Source organism: Pelobates fuscus, chromosome 10 (genome assembly GCF_036172605.1).
Source record: "Pelobates fuscus isolate aPelFus1 chromosome 10, aPelFus1.pri, whole genome shotgun sequence".
Taxonomy (NCBI): domain Eukaryota; kingdom Metazoa; phylum Chordata; class Amphibia; order Anura; family Pelobatidae; genus Pelobates; species Pelobates fuscus.
The window spans coordinates 128,234,346-128,259,123 of NC_086326.1; the positions used below are offsets into that span (position 1 = coordinate 128,234,346).

The following is a 24,778-nucleotide window of genomic DNA, read 5'->3' on the forward strand; positions in this document are numbered from 1 at the left end:
GGTTTATGAAGACATAGAATTGTAGTGAATTAAAAACATAAATTACTCACCATTTTTTCTGATATTTTTTAAATCGAGATGTTAGAGGCATTTAGGTTTTGAAACCTATTGGTGGGTATGTAAGCCATCATCCTACAGCAAAACAATAGAGCAGTGAAGTGAGCCATTGATGGATCTCCATGAATTTACAGAAATTCCAGGGCATCCAAATGATTTTTTCCCCCTGAATCTCACGATAGGAGAGAAGTCGATAGCCATGATTGCAGCACCCTCCATGAATAACAAGAGTTGCAGGGACCATACTTACTTTTGTTTTATTATATTTATTATACTTTGCTTCTAGCTCATATAGCCAGTAGGACTTTTTCATGTTATCACCTTATGTTCATTTTATCTCATAAATTTCTTAGGAATTATCCCAGGAGCTACTCAGAACAAATCTGCTTTAATCATATATTTAAAGATATTTCTAAATGATTTCTCTTAAATAAATAACAAAAATATTATATTACATGCCAAATGTGTCACTGAGCTATATTATATTACATGCCAAATGTGTCACTGAGCTATTTTATATTACATGCCAAATGGGTCACTGAGCTATTTTACATTACATGCCAAATGGGTCACTGAGCTAATTTTACAATTGAAAAGTGAGTTACCAAGTTAATGTATATAAGCATATAGATATGTATATAATCTGAATATGAGTCTGGGTGTCTTTTAAATGTGTTTACAAAACCACTGCTTCTAACCTTTTCAGTAGAAGGACCTTTGTATGTCTGAAAAAAATATAAATGACCCCCAGGACACATACCATGAGTTGTAGAACAAGGCAAAGATTTAAAAATCACAGTTTATAAAACTAAAAATGAGCAATTTTAATTAACAATGTGTTAAACAGCTTGGAAACAGGTTTAGATATGCAGGAAATTTAGACCATTGCCTTCAATCTTTTCATATCTTACCCAAAATGAAACATCAGATATTCAAATCCACATAAAAATGTACACTTTCTTTGATTTCCAAATAAGTGATATATATATATATATATATATATATATATATTACAAGACATGGTATTTTGTACTATTCTAACAAATAAAAAATGGAGAATGTCAGCCCAGGGGACACATTCGATCACCAGGTTATTCAATAAAGTGTCTGTTGTCAGGTATTTAAAATGAATTCCACATTTTAGGCAAAAAAAAGAGGTAATGGGAAAATGTGGAAAATTTTAAATATACACAATAGTGAATAATCCTAAAAACAGTCTAAAAGCACAACACTCAGAGATATTGATTTAAAGTTCAGATAGCCAATGGTTAAAAATATAAAGTGTCCAGTTAGTGAAACATGATTTCAGACACTGGTTATATCCCGTATTACCTTTTGGTATGAAACCAAAGGGACATTTACTCTGTTCTTCATATACAATGACCAAAACGTTTATTTATTTGAAACTGCTTGTTTTTGTGAATAGATTTTGCCCAAACTACCTATTCCTCCTCTTCAACAAACCATGGACATGTATCTAAAGTGCATGAAACATCTAGTGTCAGAGGAACAGTATAAGAAAGCCAAACAAATAGTGGAGAGGTTTGCATTGCCTGGAGGTGTGGGTGAAATGTTACAGCAAAAACTATTGGAGAAGAGAGACAATACAGAAAACTGGGTAAGACATGAACCAACTGAAGTTGTCTCATTAAACGAATTGCTATAACTCGTCTATTGGTTGCAAATGTCAGCTAACTTCCCATGCATTCATTTGTTGTGCGATAACCACTCATGGCTTAAACCGATCAATTTTCGAATTGTTTATCTACAGAAGTACTAACTAAATTCGATGGAAATTAATGTAAGTAAATCATTTGGAAAGTGGATAGTTTTTCTAACAGCATGGAATAATTTGGAAAGCTTATTAAATTAAGACCCACATTACAAAATATAGGACAATATGCATAAAATAATGGAAAAGTAATTGAATTAGAAGGACACTATAGGCACTCATTGAAGTGATCTGGGTAAGCGTCCCTATTGCACTTAGAGAAACTGCAATGTTTACATTGCAGCACTAAGTCTGCCTCCATCCGCTGTCTACTAGGCGCTGCTTGGATGTTAACAGACCTTTGGTCCGGTAACTGATGTTGGACATCCTCACGCTCTGCATGAGGCCATCCAGCATCTGCTCTTTCCCCATAGGAAACCATTTATACAATGCTTTTCTATGGGGAGGCCTAGCGCATCGAATCCTTCGAGCGACGCTGGAAGTAGTTAAATAATAAAGGGTTTTTAACCCTTTTATTTACCGCAGTAGGGGTGCAAGGCAGGGCGAGGCAGATGGAGCTCGGTGCCATGAATATAGCTTTGTATTCCTGGACCTCTAGTCTCCCTTGAAGTGGAAGAAACTGTTTTCCAACTGTGCAATTTAATTTGAATGTTGTAACTAAATTGTCATTTCCCCACAATGTCCTGTTAATAAACAAATTCTATTAACATTATTGCTGGAATCCTAAAACTGAATCCCCATTGCTATGTCCATGTGTTCCTAGTATAAAGAAGAGATACCTCATATTGGTCAGGTTACGCAGAGCCGCCTATAATAAACTGTTTACTGTAGCAGTCCTGCAATCCATGGGAAGAATAATTATATATATTGTTACATATAAAAAAAACAGTTGAAAAATAAATCAACAAGCTAATGCCACGTTTGTAGTTTGGGTCCCTGTCTAAGAAGGTATTTGAATAGTCCTCTCTGTAAGAAGGGAGAAGGTTAACATTTTGGAGGTTATAATACCTATTTATTTCTATTATAGTTTGATGGTAATAATAACAAACTGTTACTCTAGTGCTCCAAAGCAATCTGTGCACACTCTCAGGCATAACAGAACTGGCAAATGATAAATGTGACTATGAATCAACTCAATAATACTATTTTTTATCACTAAAAAGATGAGCTGTGCTTGTGTGTTCAGACTCTGAGACACTCTGACTCTGCAAACCAGAGGTCTGGGCAAGTTTTCTATTATGTGTGCTTACTAAGTGAGCTTTCTAAGTGGTCTTGTCGCATTGTTGAATAATGTAACATTTTATGGTTTTATTAACTCCTTTAGGTTCCATGACATTTCAAGGCAAACATAATAAAAAGTGATTTGCTGGACACTGGTGCTTAACCCCTTAAGGACCAAACTTCTGGAATAAAAGGGAATCATGACATGTCACACATGTCATGTGTCCTTAAGGGGTTAATGTAAATGCAGTGGTCAGGGGAACTGTCACTGCTCTAGAATCTATATCATTAAATTAAATGGCTGAAAATTAATTTTGTTTTACTTGTTTATTAAAGATTTAGCCAAGATATCTACCAGTTCAGAAAACGCAAAGCCAGGGGATAAATACTAACATTTCTTCAGTTCTCCTCTTCCCTGTATGTTCTTTATGTTAACTGCCAGGTGCAAAGAAGAGAGCTTAGAAAAAGTATTTGCAAAAAGCTAAGATGGAGGCACCCAGTTGCAGGTTAAAGAGCTTTTGATTGCAACATTTTTCAAATTCTACTTAATTCTGTAGAATTTGCAAAGATCTCCAACAGTGACATCGATGCTGGGGTCCAATGTCCGGGGAGGGGGAGTTCTACTTACCCGTCCCCCACAGGAGCTGTCATCCTTATTTCCAGGTGGAGGAAAAATACATCCGACAAATTAGTTCCTACTTTATTTTATATTTTTTTGTTACAATAAAGAATAAGTTGATCTAATATACAATTCTATTAGAAACAGAGAGAAGAGGGGGTAACCCATAGTTGCAAATTAAAAAAAAAAAAAAAAAGTGTTTTTGAGTACATTCTAATAAGGTAGAAGGGCGCATAACTTTTATTAAAGATAAAAAAATATTTAGATCACCATAAAAAGTATAAAATAAATGTGTCAGCTTCTACGATTGTCAAAAAATTCTCACAGCTCAGAAGGTGGTATTGTTGGATATATAATGCTAAATATCAAGTGTCCTTGCTAATTGCTACACTATCAGCTACTTCGATTGGTATTTTTACTTAAGAAAGGTTAAAGTCAAAAGTAACCATTTAGCAACAGACAGAACAGTAGTTACTCACCAGTACATGAATGAGTGAATAACATTTACCACTTAAATTTAGAGTAAAAAAAATATATTTATGTTGCAATATTACCAAAATTAAATCCCTAAGTTAAATACAAAATTAGGTAGCATAGCATTCCACTATATTATAAGCAGCATAATGCTGAAAGTGATTAATATATTGCTCAATCAGCACTCTGACTTACCCTTATGTGCCTTCAATGACGCCTTTCATCTAAATTCAATCAAAGCTACGATATCAGAAAGTCCCTATCATCCTGAAGCTGTAAGTATAAAAAGTCTATGAATTAATGTAAATCAGAAGGAAAACACACGCAAAAAAACTCTCGATGATTCCCTAATATATAATAGAATATCGGCATTTGAAATTAAAGCTTGTCTTAGAATTTTCTTGTAGAGTAAGGGAATACACCATGAGTTCTTCTTCTTTGTTAGAATATACTATATATATAAAATTTAAAAAAACTAACATTTTTAAAAAGAAAGACAGAGTAGGAGAGAGGAAAAAAAAAGAGGAAGTGGTTGGGAGAAGGTAGTTAATTTTACTTTTTAAATCACACACATACATATTTGTTTCATATAGGGAGTTTTAAGTAACCTCATGTAAAAATGTCTGGGAAGTAACAATGCCCCTTTAACCCCTTAAGGACACATGACATATGTGACATGTCATCATTCCCTTTTATTCCAGAAGTTTTGTCCTTAAGGGGTTAAGGTAATCTGTCTAAAAGAAATGACATGGTTAAGAAATAACACAGTATCATTGAAGTCACTATAAAAAGCAATGAGGCATAATTCATTGCTCTTAAGAAGGGCACTTAACATAATCCATGAGTCATTGCACACCTTAGTGCAAATGCTGTCTTTACTGTATTAGAGTAAGGATTAAGGTCTCATTGCAGACATGTAATTTTATATTACCTATGTTAGAGGTTAATGAAACTAATATCCAGAGAGAATCCCTTACTTTTTAACATGTTTTTCTGAACAAGCTTTAACTCTTCTTCAATGTAAATAGGACCATATCTATACAAAACTTAAAGGACCACTCTAGGCACCCAGACGACTTCAGCTTAATGAAGTGGTCTGGGTGCCAGGTACCTCTAGGATTAACCCTTTTTTTTATAAACATAGCAGTTTCAGAGAAACTGCTATGTTTATAATGAGGGTTAATCCAGCCTCCAAATCCTCTAGTGGCTGTCTCACTGACAGCCGCTAGAGGCGCTTGCGTGATTCTCACTGTGAAAATCACAGTGAGAGCACGCAAGCGTCCATAGGAAAGCATTATGAATGCTTTCCTATGCGACCGGCTGAATGCGAGCGCGGCTCCTGCCGCGCATGCGCATTCAGCCGATGACGTCGCGATCAAGATGGAGAGGAGGAGGAAAGCTCCCCGCCCGGCGCTGGAAAAAGAGGTAAGTTTAACCCCTTCCTCTCTCCAGAGCCCGGCGGGAGGGGGTCCCTGAGGGTGGGGGCACCCTCAGGGTACTCTAGTGCCAGGAAAACGAGTATGTTTTCCTGGCACTAGAGTGGTCCTTTAATCAAACCAAGCTCAGCAAATTTGAGTGGGTCTGGATAACACTGGAGAAAATTCCATTCATTTCAGTCCCTTCATCGTTTTCTCCAAAGATGAATTTTTGGATCGATCTGTAATCAGTTCCATCAGATTGTCTTGAGATAGATTTGAACATTCGTAGTTCCAACAAATGATTACCGAGTCTTATGTTTTATATATTTTATATAGCAGAGAGAGTGTTCATTTTATGTGTCCAGCTAATGCATGCACTCTTTCTTCCCTTTTTTCTTACACCAATTGTCTGTCTCTGGGAAAGACAGTTTGCTTTGAAGAACTTAACACATCTGTTTCTCTGTGTATATCCTCTGTACCCACTCTCAGATACATCAATACTGGCTCGATGACATGTACCTCAATAACCGTCTTCCATTACCAGTTAATTCCAGCCCAGCAGTAATATTTGCTCGTCACAACTTCAAGGACACCAATGACCATTTAAGGTAATTTTGAGAAACCCTTCCATTTCACTGTGATTCATATGAATAATATTCAGTTTGGCAATCATAGAATTCCAGGAATTTCAAATAATGCTTCTTGTTAGGTGCACAGGAAAAGTTTGCTAAATCCAAAGGTATGTTTCTTCAACAGCCTTTTTTTTGCACAAGTAAAACATGGTCTAGAGCCATTATAGGACTTCAGGACCGCAAGACTCAAAATTGGTTAATATGTTGTGATGAAAAGGCACCAATCGAAGATTTATAGTAAGGATTGGAGGATGAATGGTTAAGATTGGGTAAATGTTGCCATGAAGAGGCACCAATAAATGATTTATGGTTATGATTGAATGGGGAAGTTAATAGTGGTCAAAATATTGCTGTGTGGGTACCAATAATTGATTTTTGGAGACACTTGAAGGAATCCTTAGCTATTTTTCACTAGTGCATTTTTTTTATTTATTTATCTTTACATTTTTTATTTTGTAGCTAGGCAATACAGTGAGAGGCAGATACAATATAAGTTGTCAATGGGGCGTGGCCGACAGCCGAGCTACATGGCAGCACATTGATTCAGCTCCTGAGCTGCACGGACAAAAAACGCAGAAAACTGAGATATTTAGCCACAATGGGAAACCACAAAAAGGCTCACCCTACCCCCCAGCATTCCGGGAAGACCCATGCAGGAAAATCGGGTACTGTCATGCGTTTATTCAGGGAATATTCCGACCACGTGGCGGATCTCGGCGAAACCAATATGGCGGCGGTAAACACTGACTCGGATCCGCCGAGCCCCACAGCATCGGACACATCACACACATCGATGGATACCGATATTAAAGACATGCTGAGAATTCTGCCATCCAGAGCCGACCTGGCACAGATGCTGGGGAAATTGGAAACCGCCTTCCAGCAGAACATGGAGGGCCCTAACTCAGAAATAACTCAGGTAGGCCGCAGGGTCCAAGACTTAGAGGATGAAAGGGGGTCACACCAAACATTAATGCACTCCCTATCAGCTAAAGTCCAAGCCCAAGAAAGGCACTTATGTATGATGCAATGCTCTCTAGATGACATCGATGATAGGGACAGGAGAAATAATCTGCGTATAAAGGGAATGCCCGAAGCAGAAGGGGAAAACCTATATAACATCCTGGCCTCGCTATTCAATTTTATACTCAATCGTAAGCCAGACTCCCCGGTTATTCTGGACAGAGCACATCGCTCCCTGCGCCCCAAAGCAGCGGTAGGCGATACACCAAGAGATATTATCTGCCGCATCCACTACTACGCTCTAAAGGAAGATATTCTGAAACACCTCAGGGAAACCTCCGGTCCCATGTTATATCAGGGACACGAAATACAGATCTATCAGGATCTATCCTGGCACACTCTGCAAGCGAGAAGAGCCCTAAGGCCAATCACAGACCAGCTCCGTGCACGCAACCTATGGGTTTCCCCTTTGCCCTCATTGTAAACACCCGCGGAACCACGTACACGATCTCCACGCATCAGGACATCATACCCTTCACCAAAGCGCTGAACCTGGCAGAAACATCCATCATGGACTGGTACGCACTGGTTCCAGCATTAACTGCCCCATCTCTACAGCAGAGACCACGATGGAGATCCCCAGCTAAGAGGCAACGGCTGAATCAAGCTGAACATTCTCAACAAGCAGGAGGACAGACCAAAGCCGCAGGACACTAAACAGTCTCGACTATCACTTTCCAGTCGTATCCCCACGATACCCTTCTATACACGACTGATTTTCACTACAGTGACGCTGGCCTTTGCTCCCAGATAGGGCCATTTACTCAGACTTGGACATACTCCGACGCCATGGTCTCGACAGGGATCTATCCCTATTGCCCACACGAATGGACAATCCGGTCAGTGCTGAAACCTCAGGTCATATAAATGCATATGTTTTTACCCTCTGTAACTGTGAAAATGACATGCACTGGTACTATACGGCTGACTTGCGACGCTGATTAGATATGACCGTAGGTTTATCCAGTACTTTCCACTCTAAGGAAATATGTATGCCTCTATTACGAGATGGGAAGACAAGGGTACTGACTGACCTGGGCTAAACCGGTCCGAGAGGGTAGCAAAGCCCAGATACACTAAGATATGATGCTCCCTAACATTTAGAGAAGGCGTTAATATACCAACATTTGACGGAAAGGGGGTATCCCGGGGAGGGAAAGGTTACTAAGGAGGGAAGAAGAGGGAGAAAAAAAAAAACTACCTGAAATATAAATCAGAGGTAGCACACGTTTGGGAATAGATCTACCAACCCTCACCCCACCATAAGGTTTCACTCAACTTCCTCCTTCACTACCCTACTGCCCTTCATGACATTTACCTCCACGAAGCATTAACAAGCTATTTTGCGGTTCAGATCCGTGTGCTCCAAGAGCCCACTATGTTGTAATTGGTTAAAACAGTAAATAACAATACTTATAAAAAAGGAAATATCAAGCAAACAAAAAAAAACAAAAAAACAACCTTGTCCACGTTTCCCCCCCTACCAACTGTATCAGGGTCATTTCAACCTTGCCCACTGTAGACTACGGGACTTCTCAGGGGCGGACCCTAGTTATTTCTATAGTTGCCAAAGAGCAACGCCAGTAACCTCACGACATCTCTACTTGTGGTTTCACCAACCAACACTACTTATTGTATATAGTTTTGTTTTGTTAAAGTTTGTATTTCATGCTGACATCGCATATTGCGGTAACACCTTTCGGTTTAAGAATCGTTGTGACGCTTGTCATTCTATTGGCTTATCTCAAACAAACAGGGTACCCACCACACAGCGCCCACAGGTATAGGCAAAGACACCCACCTCATACGATCACAGTAACTCCTTCCCCACCTCCCCCCTCCCTGAACCCTCAGCTATGGCAACAATTTCAATACTTTCACATAATTCTAGAGGGCTGAATACCCCGGAAAAACGTCAAATGGCCCTCACGGATTATCATAAAACAAAAGCGGAAGTGGTATTTATGCAAGAGACGCACTTTCGCAAAGACTCTGCACCATCACTAAAATCTAGACACTACACAAAGGGATACTTTAGCAATTACGCAGACTCGAAATCACGGGGAGTAGCGATCCTCCTTTCCCCACATCTGCCATTCACATACAAAGAACATATGTCTGATGACAGTGGGAGATATATCTTTCTGAAGGGCCAAATGGGCTCAACTCCAATTACTCTGGCTAACATTTACCTTCCTAATAGAAAACAATTCCAGGCCCTACGTAAGATAATCAAGCAGTTGGTACAATTCACTGACGGCATGTTGATCTTAGGAGGCGACCTCAACATCTCCCTAGATGGAGCACTAGACACTACATCCCAAGCCTCTACATAGCAGGCTTCAACACGGGCACTTATCCAAAAACTTCTAGACTCGCACCAGCTCTATGATTGCTAGCGAGTTTTACACCCCGCTGAGCGAGACTATTCCTATTACTCATACTCCTCATGCTCCTACTCGAGAGTCGACTTGTTTCTCCTTCCACACAGATTCCTAAACTTGGTCCACTCCTGCAAATACGATTCAATCACATGGTCCGATCACGCACCAATCTCTCTCTCAATTAAGATCCCCTCCCTCCACCCCAAACTGAATGATACTTTACTTAACCACCCCGATATACGGAATCAAGCTGAGACCTCCCTGGGACAGTATTTCGAGCTCAACACACACCCGGTATCCACTTACCCCATCATTTGGGAAGCACATAAGAGCACAATAAGAGGTACGTTCATTCAGGCAGCCTCTAGACTCAAAAAACTGAGGGAATCCCGCACACTCAGTCTCACCAGAGAAATTAGGAACTTAGAGGGAACACATAAAAATTATCTAAACCTTACCACATTCAAGACACTGGTAGAAAAGAGGACCGAGTTAAATACAATTCTCGACATCAATACTAAACGCTCCCTAGCCAAGACGAGAAGCACATTCTACGCACAAGGGGGTAAATGTGGGCGCCTTTTGGCCCATGCACTAAAAAAACAAAGGGAACACACATTCATAGCGGCCATTCGCACTAAAGAAGGCAAACTCTCACATTCAATGACTGACATTCTCACAGAATTTAAAGATTTTTACTCCTCGCTGTACAATTTGAGACAGACCCCCCCAGCGGCGGCGGACATCCGCGATTTCCTTTCTCATAGGATACACAATACCTTACCCCACAATCTCCGAGAATTCCTAGAAAAAAAACATTTCAAGGGACGAATGCCTCCAAGCAATCAAGCATTTAGATGACTAAGGAAAAGCCCAGGTCCTGACGGGCTCACTGCCAAATACTATAAGACATTTGCCCCCTTAATAATACCCCACTTCCAAAACACGTTCAATTCTCTGCTCAAAACAGACACTCTCCCCCCACAAGCCTTGAACGCAACGATCACACTACTTCCAAAACCAGGGAAAGATCCTACCCACTGCGGCAGCTACAGGCCGATCTCCTTGATAAACGTTGACTTAAAGCTGTTCACAAAAATTCTAGCCAACAGACTCAGACCACTGTTGCCAGGACTGATACATGGAGACCAATCGGGTTTCATTCCAAACAGGGAAGCCAAACACAACACCACGAAACTGCTGAACCTCATACACACAGCCACGAGGGATGGTTGTCCCAGTCTACTCCTGTCAATTGATGCCGAAAAAGCGTTTGACAGGGTAGACTGGACTATGCTGTCACACACCTTACAATACATGGGATTCTGCCCAAACTGGCTCAAATGGTTTAACGCGATATACTCACATCCCACGGTAAATATTAGGGTCAATGGTCAATTATCGGAACCAGTGGCAATAAGGAATGGCACCAGACAAGGGTGTCCCCTATCGCCTCTCCTATTTGTCCTGGTCCTGGAGCCCTTCCTTCAGGGGATTAGGGACAAGGCTCTATTTAGAGGCATCACAACAGACACGACAGAACATAAGATAGCAGCGTTTGCAGACGACATTCTATTCACAATCTCAGACCCGGTATCGTCGATACCTCACCTAATGGCTGAAATGGAATCCTATAGCAAGATTTCTAATTTCAAGGCCAACCTCAGCAAGTGTGAGATATTGCCGCTAAACATTTCCCCTCACGACGCAGCCATTCTACAACAAGCACACCCATTTGTATGGGCGCCCCACACTATAAATTACTTGGGTATTCACCTAACTAAAGAGGCATCCCGCCTATTTGAGAGTAATTTCCCTAGCTTGATGAAGGGCATACACTCAGATCTCAGCACCTGGAATAAACCCCAATTTGGTTGGTTCTGCAGGCTGAACATACTAAAAATTAATGTTCTGCCAAGGCTCTTATATGCCCTGCAGGTATTACCAATTGCGCTACCTAAGTCCTGGTTCACGACGATCCGTAAAACCTTTACGACTTACATATGGGCACACAAGAACCCAAGGCTCGCTTACTCACTTCTCACACGACCGAAGGACGAAGGGGGCCTCGGCCTCCCAGACATAGAAAGATATCACCAAGCGGTCCTCCTGACTAGATTGTATGACTGGACACATCCACACCCTACCGCACAATGGATACATATAGAAAATACTTTCTTCAGAGCGCCCATTTACACAATACCATGGCACAAACCCGGACAGCCATTCCTACTACACTCCCCACACCCCACAATTTCACCAACCCTACGCATGTGGGCTAAAGTGAGGACTCATCAGTCGATGTCACCATAACCCTCCCCGCTATACCCTATCACACACAACCCTCTTTTTCAACCGGGAGAGGATGGTAGAGCATTCAAACAGTATCATGACTCACATTACCTGCACCTAGCTGACGTTATGGATGGCACGGGAAATCAGATGAATCCTCTGCAAACTATCACGGGGGGTCACAATGTACTGCAAACATTTCAATATAGAAAACGTTCCCACTTCATTCATACAGGGCCACTGGCACACAATTCTGTCCGACCCCACACACAATTGGAATTACTCTGCAAAGAACATACCTTAAAGAAGAAAATCATCTCAGAGATGTACACAGCGAACGCTAAGACAATGCCTCACCATCCACCAGCATTCACCTCGTCCTGGGAAAAGGAACTAAACACCTCTTTCATGCCCGAAATGTGGTGCACCATATTTACACGAATTCATAGGTCCTCTAGAAACACCGTAACCCAGGAGAGTAACTACAAAAGGATAGTGAGATGGCATTACACCGCAACAAAACTGAGATCCCTATTCCCAACGCACTCACATCACTGTTGGAGTTGCCAAGCACCTGAAGGCAACACCACACACATCTGGTGGTCATGCCCAGTGATCCATAGTTACTGGAAACGCATTCATGGGATGATACAGTCAGTCCTAAACACCCACGTTCCTTTAACCCGGAACTCTTCATATTCCTAATTACTCCCCGAGACGCACCTAAATTGACATCAGACCTACTAACTCACTTAATCTCTGCAGCGAACCAACTTATACCAGCACTATGGAAGCACCCAAACCCACCATCCATTCGAGAGTGGATACAAAAAGTTGAAACAATTAGGGGCCTAGAGGAAACATGCCACTCCCTCACAGATAAATACTCCACATATACAGCCACCTGGCAACCTTGGTGCGACTACCTCAATAACCGCCCAATGTAACCATCTTAACATAAACCAGACACACACCCCACTTCTGGAGCCCAGTCCCCTTTATTAAACCACCAAGTACCATCCTACTTCCCCTATACTCATACCCGGACATCGAAATAGCTATTAATAGAGTTGTTAATAGAGTACGGGGAACAACAAATGCCTTATCTTATATCCACTGTGATAAATACCCATTGCTATGAGCCAAAGTTTCAATTACTGTGTTGATAAAGCAGACTTTCGCCTTATGTTAAAATGTGATGTAATGTACATGCAAACTAATTGTGACAAGTTACTAAGATGCAATGTCATCCCCTTCGATGAATACCAAACTAATTTCCACATTTTCATTGTCATGTCCCTCACTGTCATGTCATGTTATTTCCTGTCCTGTTATCTTGAAAAGCAATTGACAATTGATGTAACTGTGCAAAGTCTCAATAACATTTAAAACCTTAAAAAAAAAAAAAAAAAATATATATATATATATATATATATATATATATATAAGTCGGAAATAACAGTAGATACATTTTAGACATTTTAAATATCCCCTTATGGGGCACATAGTTAGCATTTGGTATATAGTAGTGTCTTGCTCTCCTCTATTGTCACAGCGTTAGCATCAGTGATTTTCCTGGTACTTCAATGTTTTAAATAATAATAACAGGTAACTATGTACATAGCATTCAAAATCCATAAAGGAAAAAAAAAAAAAACTACAAGAACATAGGATCAGTGTAAGAAATGAGCATAGGTCACTATTCAAGGAAAGAACTCAGGTCGGTGAATGTTAAGGTTGCCTTGGACCTATTTACTCAGCCACTGGAGGGATTACTATGGAGTCTCAGGGTGTAGGTCTGGTGTGTAAAGATGGGGCAGAGGTGTCTACCATTGACCCCACTACAACTTCAGGGGAGGTCCCTGTCTGGGTGTGGTTAATTCCATTCCCGGTGCAATTCCTATTATCTACATGCTGTACCCACTGCCTCCAAAGGCGGGTGTGTTTATTGTGGGAATTAGAGGAGTAAACAGTGAGTTCCTCCATTCCGTCATCGCAGGGACCTGGGGGAATCACCAATGTAATGGGACCAGGAACTTCGCCACCAGCAAAAGTTGTGGGAAACATGATTTTTTTCAGTTTGGACAATGAGAGAGTTATATGAAGCAGTACGATTTCTGCTGAGGTTGGGTTTAAAGGTCAGTGATGGTGCTGATCAGGGGTATAACTTCATCCCAGAACTTCCGTATTGGGGGACAGGACCACCAAATATGCAAGAACGTTCCCCCATATATCCCACATCTCCAGCAGCTGTCTGGGAGGGTAGAGTACCACCTGTGTAACTTGTCTGGGGTGTGATACCATCTCTCACAAGCTTCAGCTCGACCTCCAATAGCCCAGAACTCATCACCAGAGAGTAAGTAGCTTGAACATTTTTTTGGAACTGGTGAGTGGTAAGGGAGATACCAACTTCCTTTTCCAATGCCTTGGTGTGTGAGGGAAGTGGGTTATCTACCTGTGTCTGTATTGTTCTGTATGACTCAGAAAGGAGATGTCTGAGACAAAGGTATGTGAGGGCAGTCCGCTTTCAAGGTCAGTTTGACAACTAAGTACGTAAGGGAGGCCTTGTTTTCACTGAACGGGTAGTGCATCTTAATTTCTCTGGCTGTCCATGTTGTAAGCCCCACTGCCAAGTATTTGGATTTGTCATAGTTGATGGAGAAGCGAGAGAGGGTGCTGTAGCACTGCATCTCCAGTATCATCGCCGGTAGTGACTGCAGGGGATTGGTGACGGTAAATAATAAGTCATTGGCATGGGCCGAGATTTTTTAGTACTCGGCTGCCGCTGTAAAGCCGGTGATGAGTGTATAAGCTCTGACTGTATTTAGTAAAAGCTCCAGAGTCAGTGCAAAAAGAAGGGGGGGCAAGGGGCACCCCTGGCGCGTTCCGATCCTTATTTGCAAACCAAAAGCAAACCATTAACTCTAATCTGCGCTGTTAGACGGGAGTACAACGCCTTAATCTAATCCCTCCAGCGTGGGCCAAATCCCAAACTCTGCAGCAGCCCCCCCAGGAAGAGCTAGTCCACCCAATCAAATGCTTTCTCAGCATCAGTTAACAAAAAGAGGGAGGGTGTTTTCTGCATAGAGGCCCTATGTAGGAGGTTGACCACTCTTATGGTGTTCTCTTTGGCGTCCCTCATGGGGAGAAATCCCACCTGATTGGGATGGACCAGCCCACCGCTGAGGGGCCCCAGACGGCCGGCCAAGATTGAGGAGAATAACTTAAGGTCTGTATTTAGTAAAGATATGGAATGGTAGCTCCCAAAGAGCTCTGGGTCTTTACCCAGTTTGCCAATTAATGATATGTATGCTTCTAATGATTGGGCCATGCTCTCTTTGTTCTGTGCTTTTGCATTAAAGACCCTGATGAAAAATGGGGTCAATAGTGTCCCGCTGTTGGGACCAGGGGGTTGTGCAGGGGGGTGTTCAAGTATCGTTTCAGGGCACTGTCTTGTGGTCACATGGGATCATTCCACGTGGGAATATTATACAGGTGTGTATAGAATTTATGGAACTCTTTAGCAATGTCTTCTGACTTATGTGCCACACTACCCGAGTTAGTACGGCTACATGCTATTTAGGTGAGCTTTTGTCTCTGTTTAAGAGCCTTGGACAGGTACTTCCCACATTTATTGTAGATAATATGTGTGTTTCGTGAGTAGGGAGCATAGGGTCTTGGTGTCTAGAAGGTCATTCGGTTTTACCCTGACATTTGTCAACTCCGTGAGCTTGTCTGGGGAAAGGTATTGTTTGTGTAATTTTTCCAAAAATTGCAATTTCGTTAATAATGGGTTATTCTGGTTAGTCTTCTGTTTCTTAAGGGTCGCCCTAAGTTTAATGAATTCCCCACATATGATGCATTTATGGGCCGCCCATAGCGTGATACGTCCGTGGTGTCATTTTCGTAAAGTAATTGGACAGGGCATCGCTGATTCGGGCTGTTGGCTCGAGAAGGTGAAGTAGGGTTTCGTTCAGTCTCAACAACTGATTAAATGGTTGTGGCGCGTCCATTTGTAGGGTCAGGGATATGTGGGCATGGTCCGACCAGAGAATTTGGCTTATGTTTGTGTCGCTCACCATATGTAAATGTCTGTGCGACAATAGAAGCAGGTCAATTCAGGAGTAGGAGTATTGTGCCTGCGAGTAAAAAGTGTAATCTCATGTGGTTGGTGTAGAATATTGCATATTCTGTATATTCCTATTCAAATACATATTAAGGTGTGTCTGTCTAATGGCTAAACAGAACAGATGGTGTTTCCTATTCTGTACCATGAGGTCTCTGGAATTTGCTGTATAAGAGATTTGGGGTGGTCTTTATATGGAGAATTTCCTTATATGGCAAGAGTATGCTCTGACGTCAGTATGGGCACTTCTATATAGTAACAGAGGGACACGAGGTCTCTTCTCTCTTAGCTCTTCGCTCTTGGCTCTCTCTTCCTCTCTCTCGATGTAAAGATGTAAGGGTGTAAAGAAATCCTGCAATTACCATCTGCTGTTGAACGTCCATTATCCTGTAACATCCTTTGTTGGTTTATTATGTATCAGTAATTAAGAATAAACCTGAAGAAACTGTAAGTCAGATTGCGTATTAGTACTTTTCAATAATATAGACATATATTATTGTGGCGAGCATTTGGCCCAAGACTATATACACAAAAGACGTATATATATATCAATCAACTGAAGACAAGAAGTAATTAAGAAGATTTAACTGTGACGATTCCAAACCAGTTTTTACAGTTGGGTTTTGTATCCACAAAACTGGTGATTGTGTAACGGCGCTCTAATCTTGCATCTGTGTCTAGAGTCCCTGGTTATATTTGTGTTGGTGTTTTCCAGACGGGGATCTAAGGTAATATTAAAGTCACCCAAAAGGAAAAAAAACGTTTGATTCACCATAAAGTGATAATAATAAAAATTAATACAAACTGGGTATCATAGATGTATTCAATATGAATATCTATAGAGAAAAGTATAAAAATATATAGTGTAATATGGTTAACACATATGGAAGGTGGGGTGGTAGAGAACTCACAAAATCAAGATGAATTCAGGCGTATCTCCCTTGATATGTAGGGAATAATAGCAATGAAGTGGACTTCCAGCGATGTGACTCTGGATGGAGAATGATCAATATTCTTTGCCCAAGTGTTGCAAATAAAAGGTGGTCTCCATGCAAATCAGCCAATGGGATCACAGCAGGAAATAGCAAGCAGTAACAGCAGTAAAATAAAGTAAAATAAAATGAAATAAAAGGTTATATGAACTAAATGAACAACTCCAACGCGTTTCGTCCTTCTTGGAAGTCCAAGAAGGACGAAACGCATTGGAGTTGTTCATTTAGTTCATATGAACTTTTATTTCATTTTATTTTACTTTATTTTACTGCTGTTACTGCTTGCTATTTCCTGCTGTGATCCCATTGGCTGATTTGCATGGATTGCAGTTCCCCTAGATTTGGTCTCCGCATGGTTGCTAAAGAACCCAAGCGGAAATCTGTGATCTTTCAGTGTTGCGGCTGTGGGGCCTTTGTAATGGGTCTACTGACTAATTACTACTGAGGCCTTAGCATCATAGAATTCATGAAGTGCACATGCCCTCTTCTCAGGTACATTCAACCCTTTGACGTTCATAATAATACAAATGACCCTTAGCTGTGCCATGTTTCGAGATTTGTGAGTGGGACTATTGTGCCCCTATGCCATCAATGTGTCCTATACAATGCAAAGGTGAGAATCACTAAAATAACAATATGTCTAACTAAAACTATGTACAACAAAAGAGTAGGTTTCGAGCGATGATGTTTACTTTAAAAGCGTGATGGTAGCAAGAAAGATCATCCGCTCTAAAAGTACAATAAACTGTTTTGGGGGTAGCGAATTATACTGTGAAGGTGGTCGCCGGGCTCTGGTCCTACGCTTCATGCCCCACAAGGCCAAAGCGTTGTCACGGGAGACAAAGCGGGAGGGACCCAGAGTTTCCGTCCGAGTGAGTGCCATATCTCCTGAGATATATAAGTCAAGTACACATACACATCTGCAACAGTTATGAACATTACTCATCGCCCATCATGGCTACGACCTTGATGTTCCACAGCCCCCCCAGAGTTCTGGAGGGACCCCGGCCCAGCGTGGCACCGGGCACTTTCCCATTTCCCCACAGTGTAAACCCACGGCAGAAAGATGCTGTCCCTCCCACCCCATTCCCCTAACCCTGGTACCAACCCCGGTGACCCAGAGAGGACCCCATTCTGGTGGATCCTTTGGTGCAGCGAGGCGGCCCAAGGCCCAATTCCCTCTTTCTCTACTTGCAACACATGGTATCCCGGGCTGCTCAGCATCGGTCAAGTCATCCGTTCAGCGCCATGGTAGCGGTAGTTCATGTTGAAATATGTGAATGAGTATGAAAACTGGGGATGGGGCTCTTGCAGGTGTGTCCTTTTACAGCAGTGCAGGGCCCGAGGCATCAGTCCCTTAAAGCGGATTTGTTCTCAAGTGTTCACTTCTCCCATGTGAATCAGCACCCGGAAGGGCTGTAATGGCCCTGGGCAATGTCCCATTCATTCATAGCAGGGGGCAAGGTCCATGCTCAGTCCAAATGTTTAGGTAGGACCCAACAGGGGTCATTCCAGCTAACAATCCATATCTGGATAAAGAAGGGAACAGTCTCGTACTTGAGTCGAAGCATAAACCGTAAAGTTCCTACTGGTCACAGACGAAAGATGAGCCCAGCTCTGTGTCTGCAAAGGCCTGGGCATTTTGAGTCCCTTGTCAGAAACTTTGTGTTGGGGTTTCACCATACTTTAGGCCGGGCCTGCATTGGTAGTGCTTTGTGTTTCTCAGTTCGGTCGTCGCAATAGTGCCATGCCACAGCGGAATATCCAGGATGTGTAAATGCAGTTTCTGGGCTAATGGAGGGATCTACTTGGAGCCCGTTATAGTGTAAGAGAGGCCTTCGTGTGAAATGGCCAGGCTGAGGGGGAATCCCCACCGTTGTTTTATGCATTTGGCGGTCAGGGCCTATGTAAGAGGTTTGAGGACCCTACGTATTTGTAGAGTCGACCAGGCCAGGTCCTGGTATATGGTGATAGTATGCTGATGGAATTTAATGGGTGCAGAGGTAAGCACCTTAAATACTCCTTAAAGACGAAGTAGTGCAGCCTGCATAAAAAATCTCTCGGTGCGTCCGAAGAAAAGGACCTAGGCCTCAGTGCGCGGTGGGCACATTTGCCACCTCCGGTCATCCCAATATGTTATTAAAGAGTGCAGTCAGTGTTTTTATGATATTTTCAGGGCCATCCTGGACGCGCAAATTATTCCTGTTGTCAATGTCCTCGACGTACCTGTAGGTGGCAGATCTGTTCTTGCTGTTGCATGACCTGTTGTTGCAATTGGAGTACTTCACTCAGTGAGATCTCCCTTTCGTCCTCTAAAACAGTGACACTGGTTTTTCCAGGTCACCGCGAATGGTCGTGATGTCGTTACAGAGCAAAGTCGGGATATCTGCTTTGGTGGGTAAGCACTGCAGCAGGGCTTTTATGTCTGGTGTCTCTTCCTGTCCTGTGTCTTTATTCATGTGTGCTGGCATGTTGTCTTCCTCCGTATTCTGGCAGTCACTCAGCACCATTTTGACCTTCTGAACGGGTCCTGGGCACTGGACAGAAAGCGTTTCATTTCGGCAGTTTCACGGCTCTCTGCATCCGATAAGTTGGCACCTTTTGTGGAGGGGGTCGTAGGCATACCTTTCGGAGGCCTATCCTATGATGTGCACTGTTGATTATATTAGTTTAGCGCCTCAAGTTGCTGGAGCGCGGAGCTTAAGCGACCATCTTGGATTCCATGTCAGACACGCCCTCACCAGTGCATTTTGTTGCTGGTTCTTGAGACTGGGGTTTCTGCACCCTCCATCTTGTAATGTTTGGGTAAGGATTCTGTGCCATTTTGCAACCTGTATGAATTGCATGCCCGATAATGTATTGAATTACCGTTTGAAATGCACTATAGATACAACTTGTTTGCAGGTCATTGAAAAAAGTCTAATTCCAAATTTTGACAATGGTATTGCTTGAATAATAATTTTATAGCTAAAGTTTCACAATATACCTGATACTAAGCAGTGAAGAATCAGTAGAGAAAATTATCTCCTGTATTAGACGGACTGATCATAGCTTTGTGAATTTCTCACTGCTTATTAGTCAATACTTATTGACTAAAGGATAATACATCTGATGCCCTCCCTCTGTAAATTTTAAAAAAACGCAATTACATACAAGAAGGTAACATCCCTTTTGTAGTCAATATAGGTTATTGTAAGGAAACCAAGTATATTTAAACCTCATTCGGTAGTTTCCTCCCGAACCGCCAGAGCATCAGTGAATATAGCTCTCCGTTCGGTAGTTGAAATAGACGAAATCCATACAAATAGCTTTATAACATAATTCCCTTAATAAAGCATACGAATCCCCAAACATCAGCCGAAGTAAAGAAGAACGGTACAAATAGAACTGGCTTTAATGACCACACACAGGCTTTTATGCAAGTCCCCATGCAAGGGGACATCCCACAGGGAGGGACATAGTATAACCAATCAGATACAGTAAAAACATAAAACACACCCAGCACAAACACACAATTCCCTCCCTTAGTCCTGGAGATAATCAAGTTGGATAAAGTAATAACTTGATTATCTCCAGACAGAAAGATCACAATTTTCCCCAACATTCAAAACACCCCTTTATACACGGGGTATCCCCACAAATAATATGTCCCCTGATAGCCCCCATCTGGGTGACCAACATATTCAAATTTCACCCAGATCGGTTCTGGGGTTCTCAAAAAGGGTGGAAGTCCTTTGTGAGTGGCTAACCATGAGCTGGCTGCCCAAAACAGTTCTAGGAGTTTGGGTGGTTTTGCCGGTCTATTCAGAAAAAGGGTAAAAAACGAACAATTACACAAATGGATTCCCCTAGCTCTTAGCAGCGATTGTTCCCCTCGTTCGTATGCACAAAAGTATCGAACAGCGCTCTTCTAGCTATTCAGTACATATAGATCCAGCGTTTGTTTGTTTGAGACTGGTGTTCGGGAAGTTGAGTGTCCGATTTTAGTTCCAGACACTCGACGACCAAGTCCCGCTGCCTTTGTTAGCCTTAAAAAAGATGGCAGCGGTTTTCTCAGCCACGTGGCGTTCGGTAGTACGAACGCTGGCCGCACAGATAGAGGGTTCAATTGAAGCAGTCTTTGAAGTTTAATGAGCCAGGGGGGTGGTCTTTGTTCGGTAGTTAAATCTACTGAATGAATAGGGAAGAAATATTGTAATAAAAGAGGGATTTCTTCACACTTCTTCACAGTTATCTTAGTAGACTGGAATCTTTAGGCAAACGTGTTTGCAATTATTATTAATATAATAATAATAATTATTATTATTATTAATATTGTAGTTACCTATACTGCACAAAAAATTTCATTGCTTTAGAATTATTAGTATGAAATAATGGTCTGATGGAACCACAAGCATCCACAGGAACATTGTGTGTCACAGCGCCATCTATTAGTTGACTGTTCCTAGTCCCAGTATATTTTGCATATATTTGCATATCATGTTAATGCAGCAGCATGTTTAAATTTTTATGTATATTGCCCTAACTCCCTCTCCTTTGCAGAGCTATATTATTCTGTCATGTGGTTGCCTGTGTGATTCTCCATATGATAATGTCTAATGTATACTCAGTGTGTCACTATAAGTCTAATGTAATATTGATAGGGGCTAGTCCTGGATGGAAATAAAGTATTATTTGGTAGTTCCACTAAGAACTGTGTCCTTGGCCATGATCTTTTAGAGATTCCAATAGCAGAGTTTACAGACTTGGTTTCTGACTGCACTCTTCCCTGGTAGGTAAATTTGGCCTGAGAGCCAAAAAGTGACTTCGTACAGATGTAGGCAAAAGCTAGGCCTTTGTGCTGCAAGTTGCAAAGGCAGTATTTGGAGGCAGCACAGGCAGGGGGGTTGATAACTGCCTGGAAGGAGGAGGGCATGCAGACAAGTTAATACATGCCTAGAAGGCGCCGGTAGGAGAAAGGAAGGACCATGTAGCAGGACAGGTCTGGATCCCAAGTCTCAGGTCCCCTGCCTCTGCGCCTTTTTTGGCGACCTTGCTTACCTCATCACAGCGAGCGGCCCCTGGTCCCTGTCTCCAGACTGGCAGTATGTCTGATGCTGCACTCTTCACAGCAGCTTCCTTTTATGGGTAGTGTGACCCGGCACACAGTGGTGACCTCAGAGACCACAAGGGAGGGAAGAGACTCCTCCCACATGTTGTGGTTAACACTAATTGGAGATAAGCCAATCAGACACACCCTGTGTGTATATAAGCTAACCTCTCACTTGCCTTAGAAACATAGAAACATAGAAACATAGAATGTGACGGCAGATAAGAACCATTCGGCCCATCTAGTCTGCCCAGTTTTCTAAATACTTTCATTAGTCCCTGGCCTTATCTTATAGTTAGGATAGCCTTATGCCTATCCCACGCATGCTTAAACTCCTTTACTGTGTTAACCTCTACCACTTCAGCTGGAAGGCTATTCCATGCATCCACTACCCTCTCAGTAAAGTAATACTTCCCGATATTATTTTTAAACCTTTGTCCCTCTAATTTAAGACTATGTTCTCTTGTTGTGGTAGATTTTCTTCACTTAAATATAGTCTCCTCCTTTACTGTGTTGATTCCCTTTATGTATTTAAATGTTTCTATCATATCCCCCCTGTCTCGTCTTTCCTCCAAGCTATACATGTTAAGATCCTTTAACCTTTCCTGGTAAGTTTTATCCTGCAATCCATGAACCAGTTTAGTAGCCCTTCTTTGAACTCTCTCTAAGGTATCAATATCCTTCTGAAGATAGGGTCTCCAGTACTGTGTACAGTACTCCAAGTGAGGTCTCACCAGTGTTCTGTACAATGGCATGAGCACTTCCCTCTTTCTACTTCTAATACCTCTCCCTATACAACCCAGCATTCTGCTAGCATTTCCTGCTGCTCTATTACATTGTCTGCCTACCTTTAAGTCATCAGAAATAATCACCCCTAAATCCCTTTCCTCAGATGTTGAGGTTAGGACTCTATCAAATATTCTGTACTCTGCCCTTGGGTTTTTACGTCCAATATGCATTATCTTGCACTTATCCACATTAAATGTCAGTTGCCACAACTCTGACCATTTTTCTAGTTTACCTAAATCATTTTCCATTTGGCTTATCCCTCCTTGAACATCAACCCTGTTACATATCTTAGTATCATCCGCAAAAAGACACACCTTACCATCAAGACCTTCTGCAATATCACTAATAAAAATATTAAAGAGAATGGGTCCAAGTACAGATCCCTGAGGTACCCCACTGGTGACAAGCCCAAGCTTTGAATATACTCCATTGACTACAACCCTCTGTTGCCTGTCACTCAGCCACTGCCTTACCCATTCAACAATATTGGAATCCAAACTCAAAGATTGTAGTTTATTGATAAGCCTTCTATGTGCAACAGTGTCAAAAGCCTTACTGAAATCTAGGTAAGCAATGTCTACTGCACCACCCTGATCTATAATTAGTGTCCTGTTGTGGTCTTTGGTTTACCATTGAGTGTTGCACTTGTTATTTGGATTTCCTGGCTTATTTATATTTGGCTTTGCCTCTCGTTATTCCGTCTCTCTGTTTCCCTTGACCTTGGATTTGACTATCCCTTTTTGCATAGCCCGACCATTCTAAGGATCGGTATTGCAATTCTATCTACTCTGTCCTGACTGCGTGTTAGGGTTTCCTAGTAAACGTTACACCAAGTCTGGAACCAGTCACCCGTTTTCCAGTTACAAATGAGCCATACATAAACATACTGACAGACTGAGTAGAAATAGGAATGAAACTGATATATCTGCTCTAGAGATATCAGAAAACTATGTCAGAATGGAGACATCCAGAGGACACAGGATGTACAACCATTGCAAAATACTTATACAGCAGAATTTAGTTCATTTCACTGTATGCTTGAGCGAAATTATGGTAATGAAAAATATTCAGGAAAGCCATTTGGACAGTCATAAAAGCAGAAAACATGCTGCCAATGACTGAGCTGACATGCAAAAATGTCTACAATATGGCCTAAAGGCTATGCAACATCAGCCATTTTTGCAATTGCACTTCTGAGTTGCCAAATTAGATTATTATATATCTGGATTTAAAAAAAAGGAAGTAGGAGTTGTATAATGATTGATGTGATCTTGTAATGAAAGGACACTCCACTGCCCAAATATAAAATAAATAAAAATCCCTGTTTAGTGAAAACTTGCATGCATATAATTAGGCTTTTTTATGAGGGGTATATCTAAAAAAAGCTTGCAAAAAGTGAAGTTCCCTTGTGTGCAGCCTTTGCAAACCCTCCCCTTCTATTCCCGCCCAGACTTTCTGTGGCTGTCCAATCATGGACATCTCAATGCAGCTCAATGCAAGGCAGGTATTCTGAGCAATTGCTGACTCTTGAGTTTAGCTGTAATGAGCTAACCAAACAAGGAAGTAACATTGCCTGTTATCTGCTTCAAAGCCAAGGAGGTGTAACCATTTTAATTTATAAAAGTATCAATTTCTATTCAAAATCTACACTTTTTGCGAAATGAAAAAAAAGACAACAAACTCTTCACACATAAAACGTTTCAGCAACCTATAGCGCTTTAGGGGTCTGGAGTGTCCCATTAACAATAAAACAGTTCAAATGAATGCATGAAAATTTTTCATGAAGTCAGATCTCCGAGGGAAGGATTTTATGTCACCCGAACAGTTAAAAATAAATACGTTTACAACTGTGTATTGGTAGACATAGTCTCACACCAGGATGAATGACAAAATGCCCGTAATGTGACAATCTCCAATCTCCCTCTCACAG

The 24,778-nt window shown here is 41.7% G+C and overlaps 1 protein-coding gene across 1 annotated transcript in view; it reads left to right on the forward strand.

The window, feature by feature from the left end:
• Positions 1 to 24,778, forward strand: part of CHAT (choline O-acetyltransferase) — a 93,255-nt gene that overhangs the window by 19,195 nt on the left and 49,282 nt on the right. The window contains exons 3-4 of the mRNA XM_063434645.1: positions 1,484 to 1,675; positions 6,011 to 6,129. Coding sequence (XP_063290715.1) covers positions 1,484 to 1,675; positions 6,011 to 6,129 — 311 coding nt within the window. The remainder of the gene's footprint in view (positions 1 to 1,483; positions 1,676 to 6,010; positions 6,130 to 24,778) is intronic.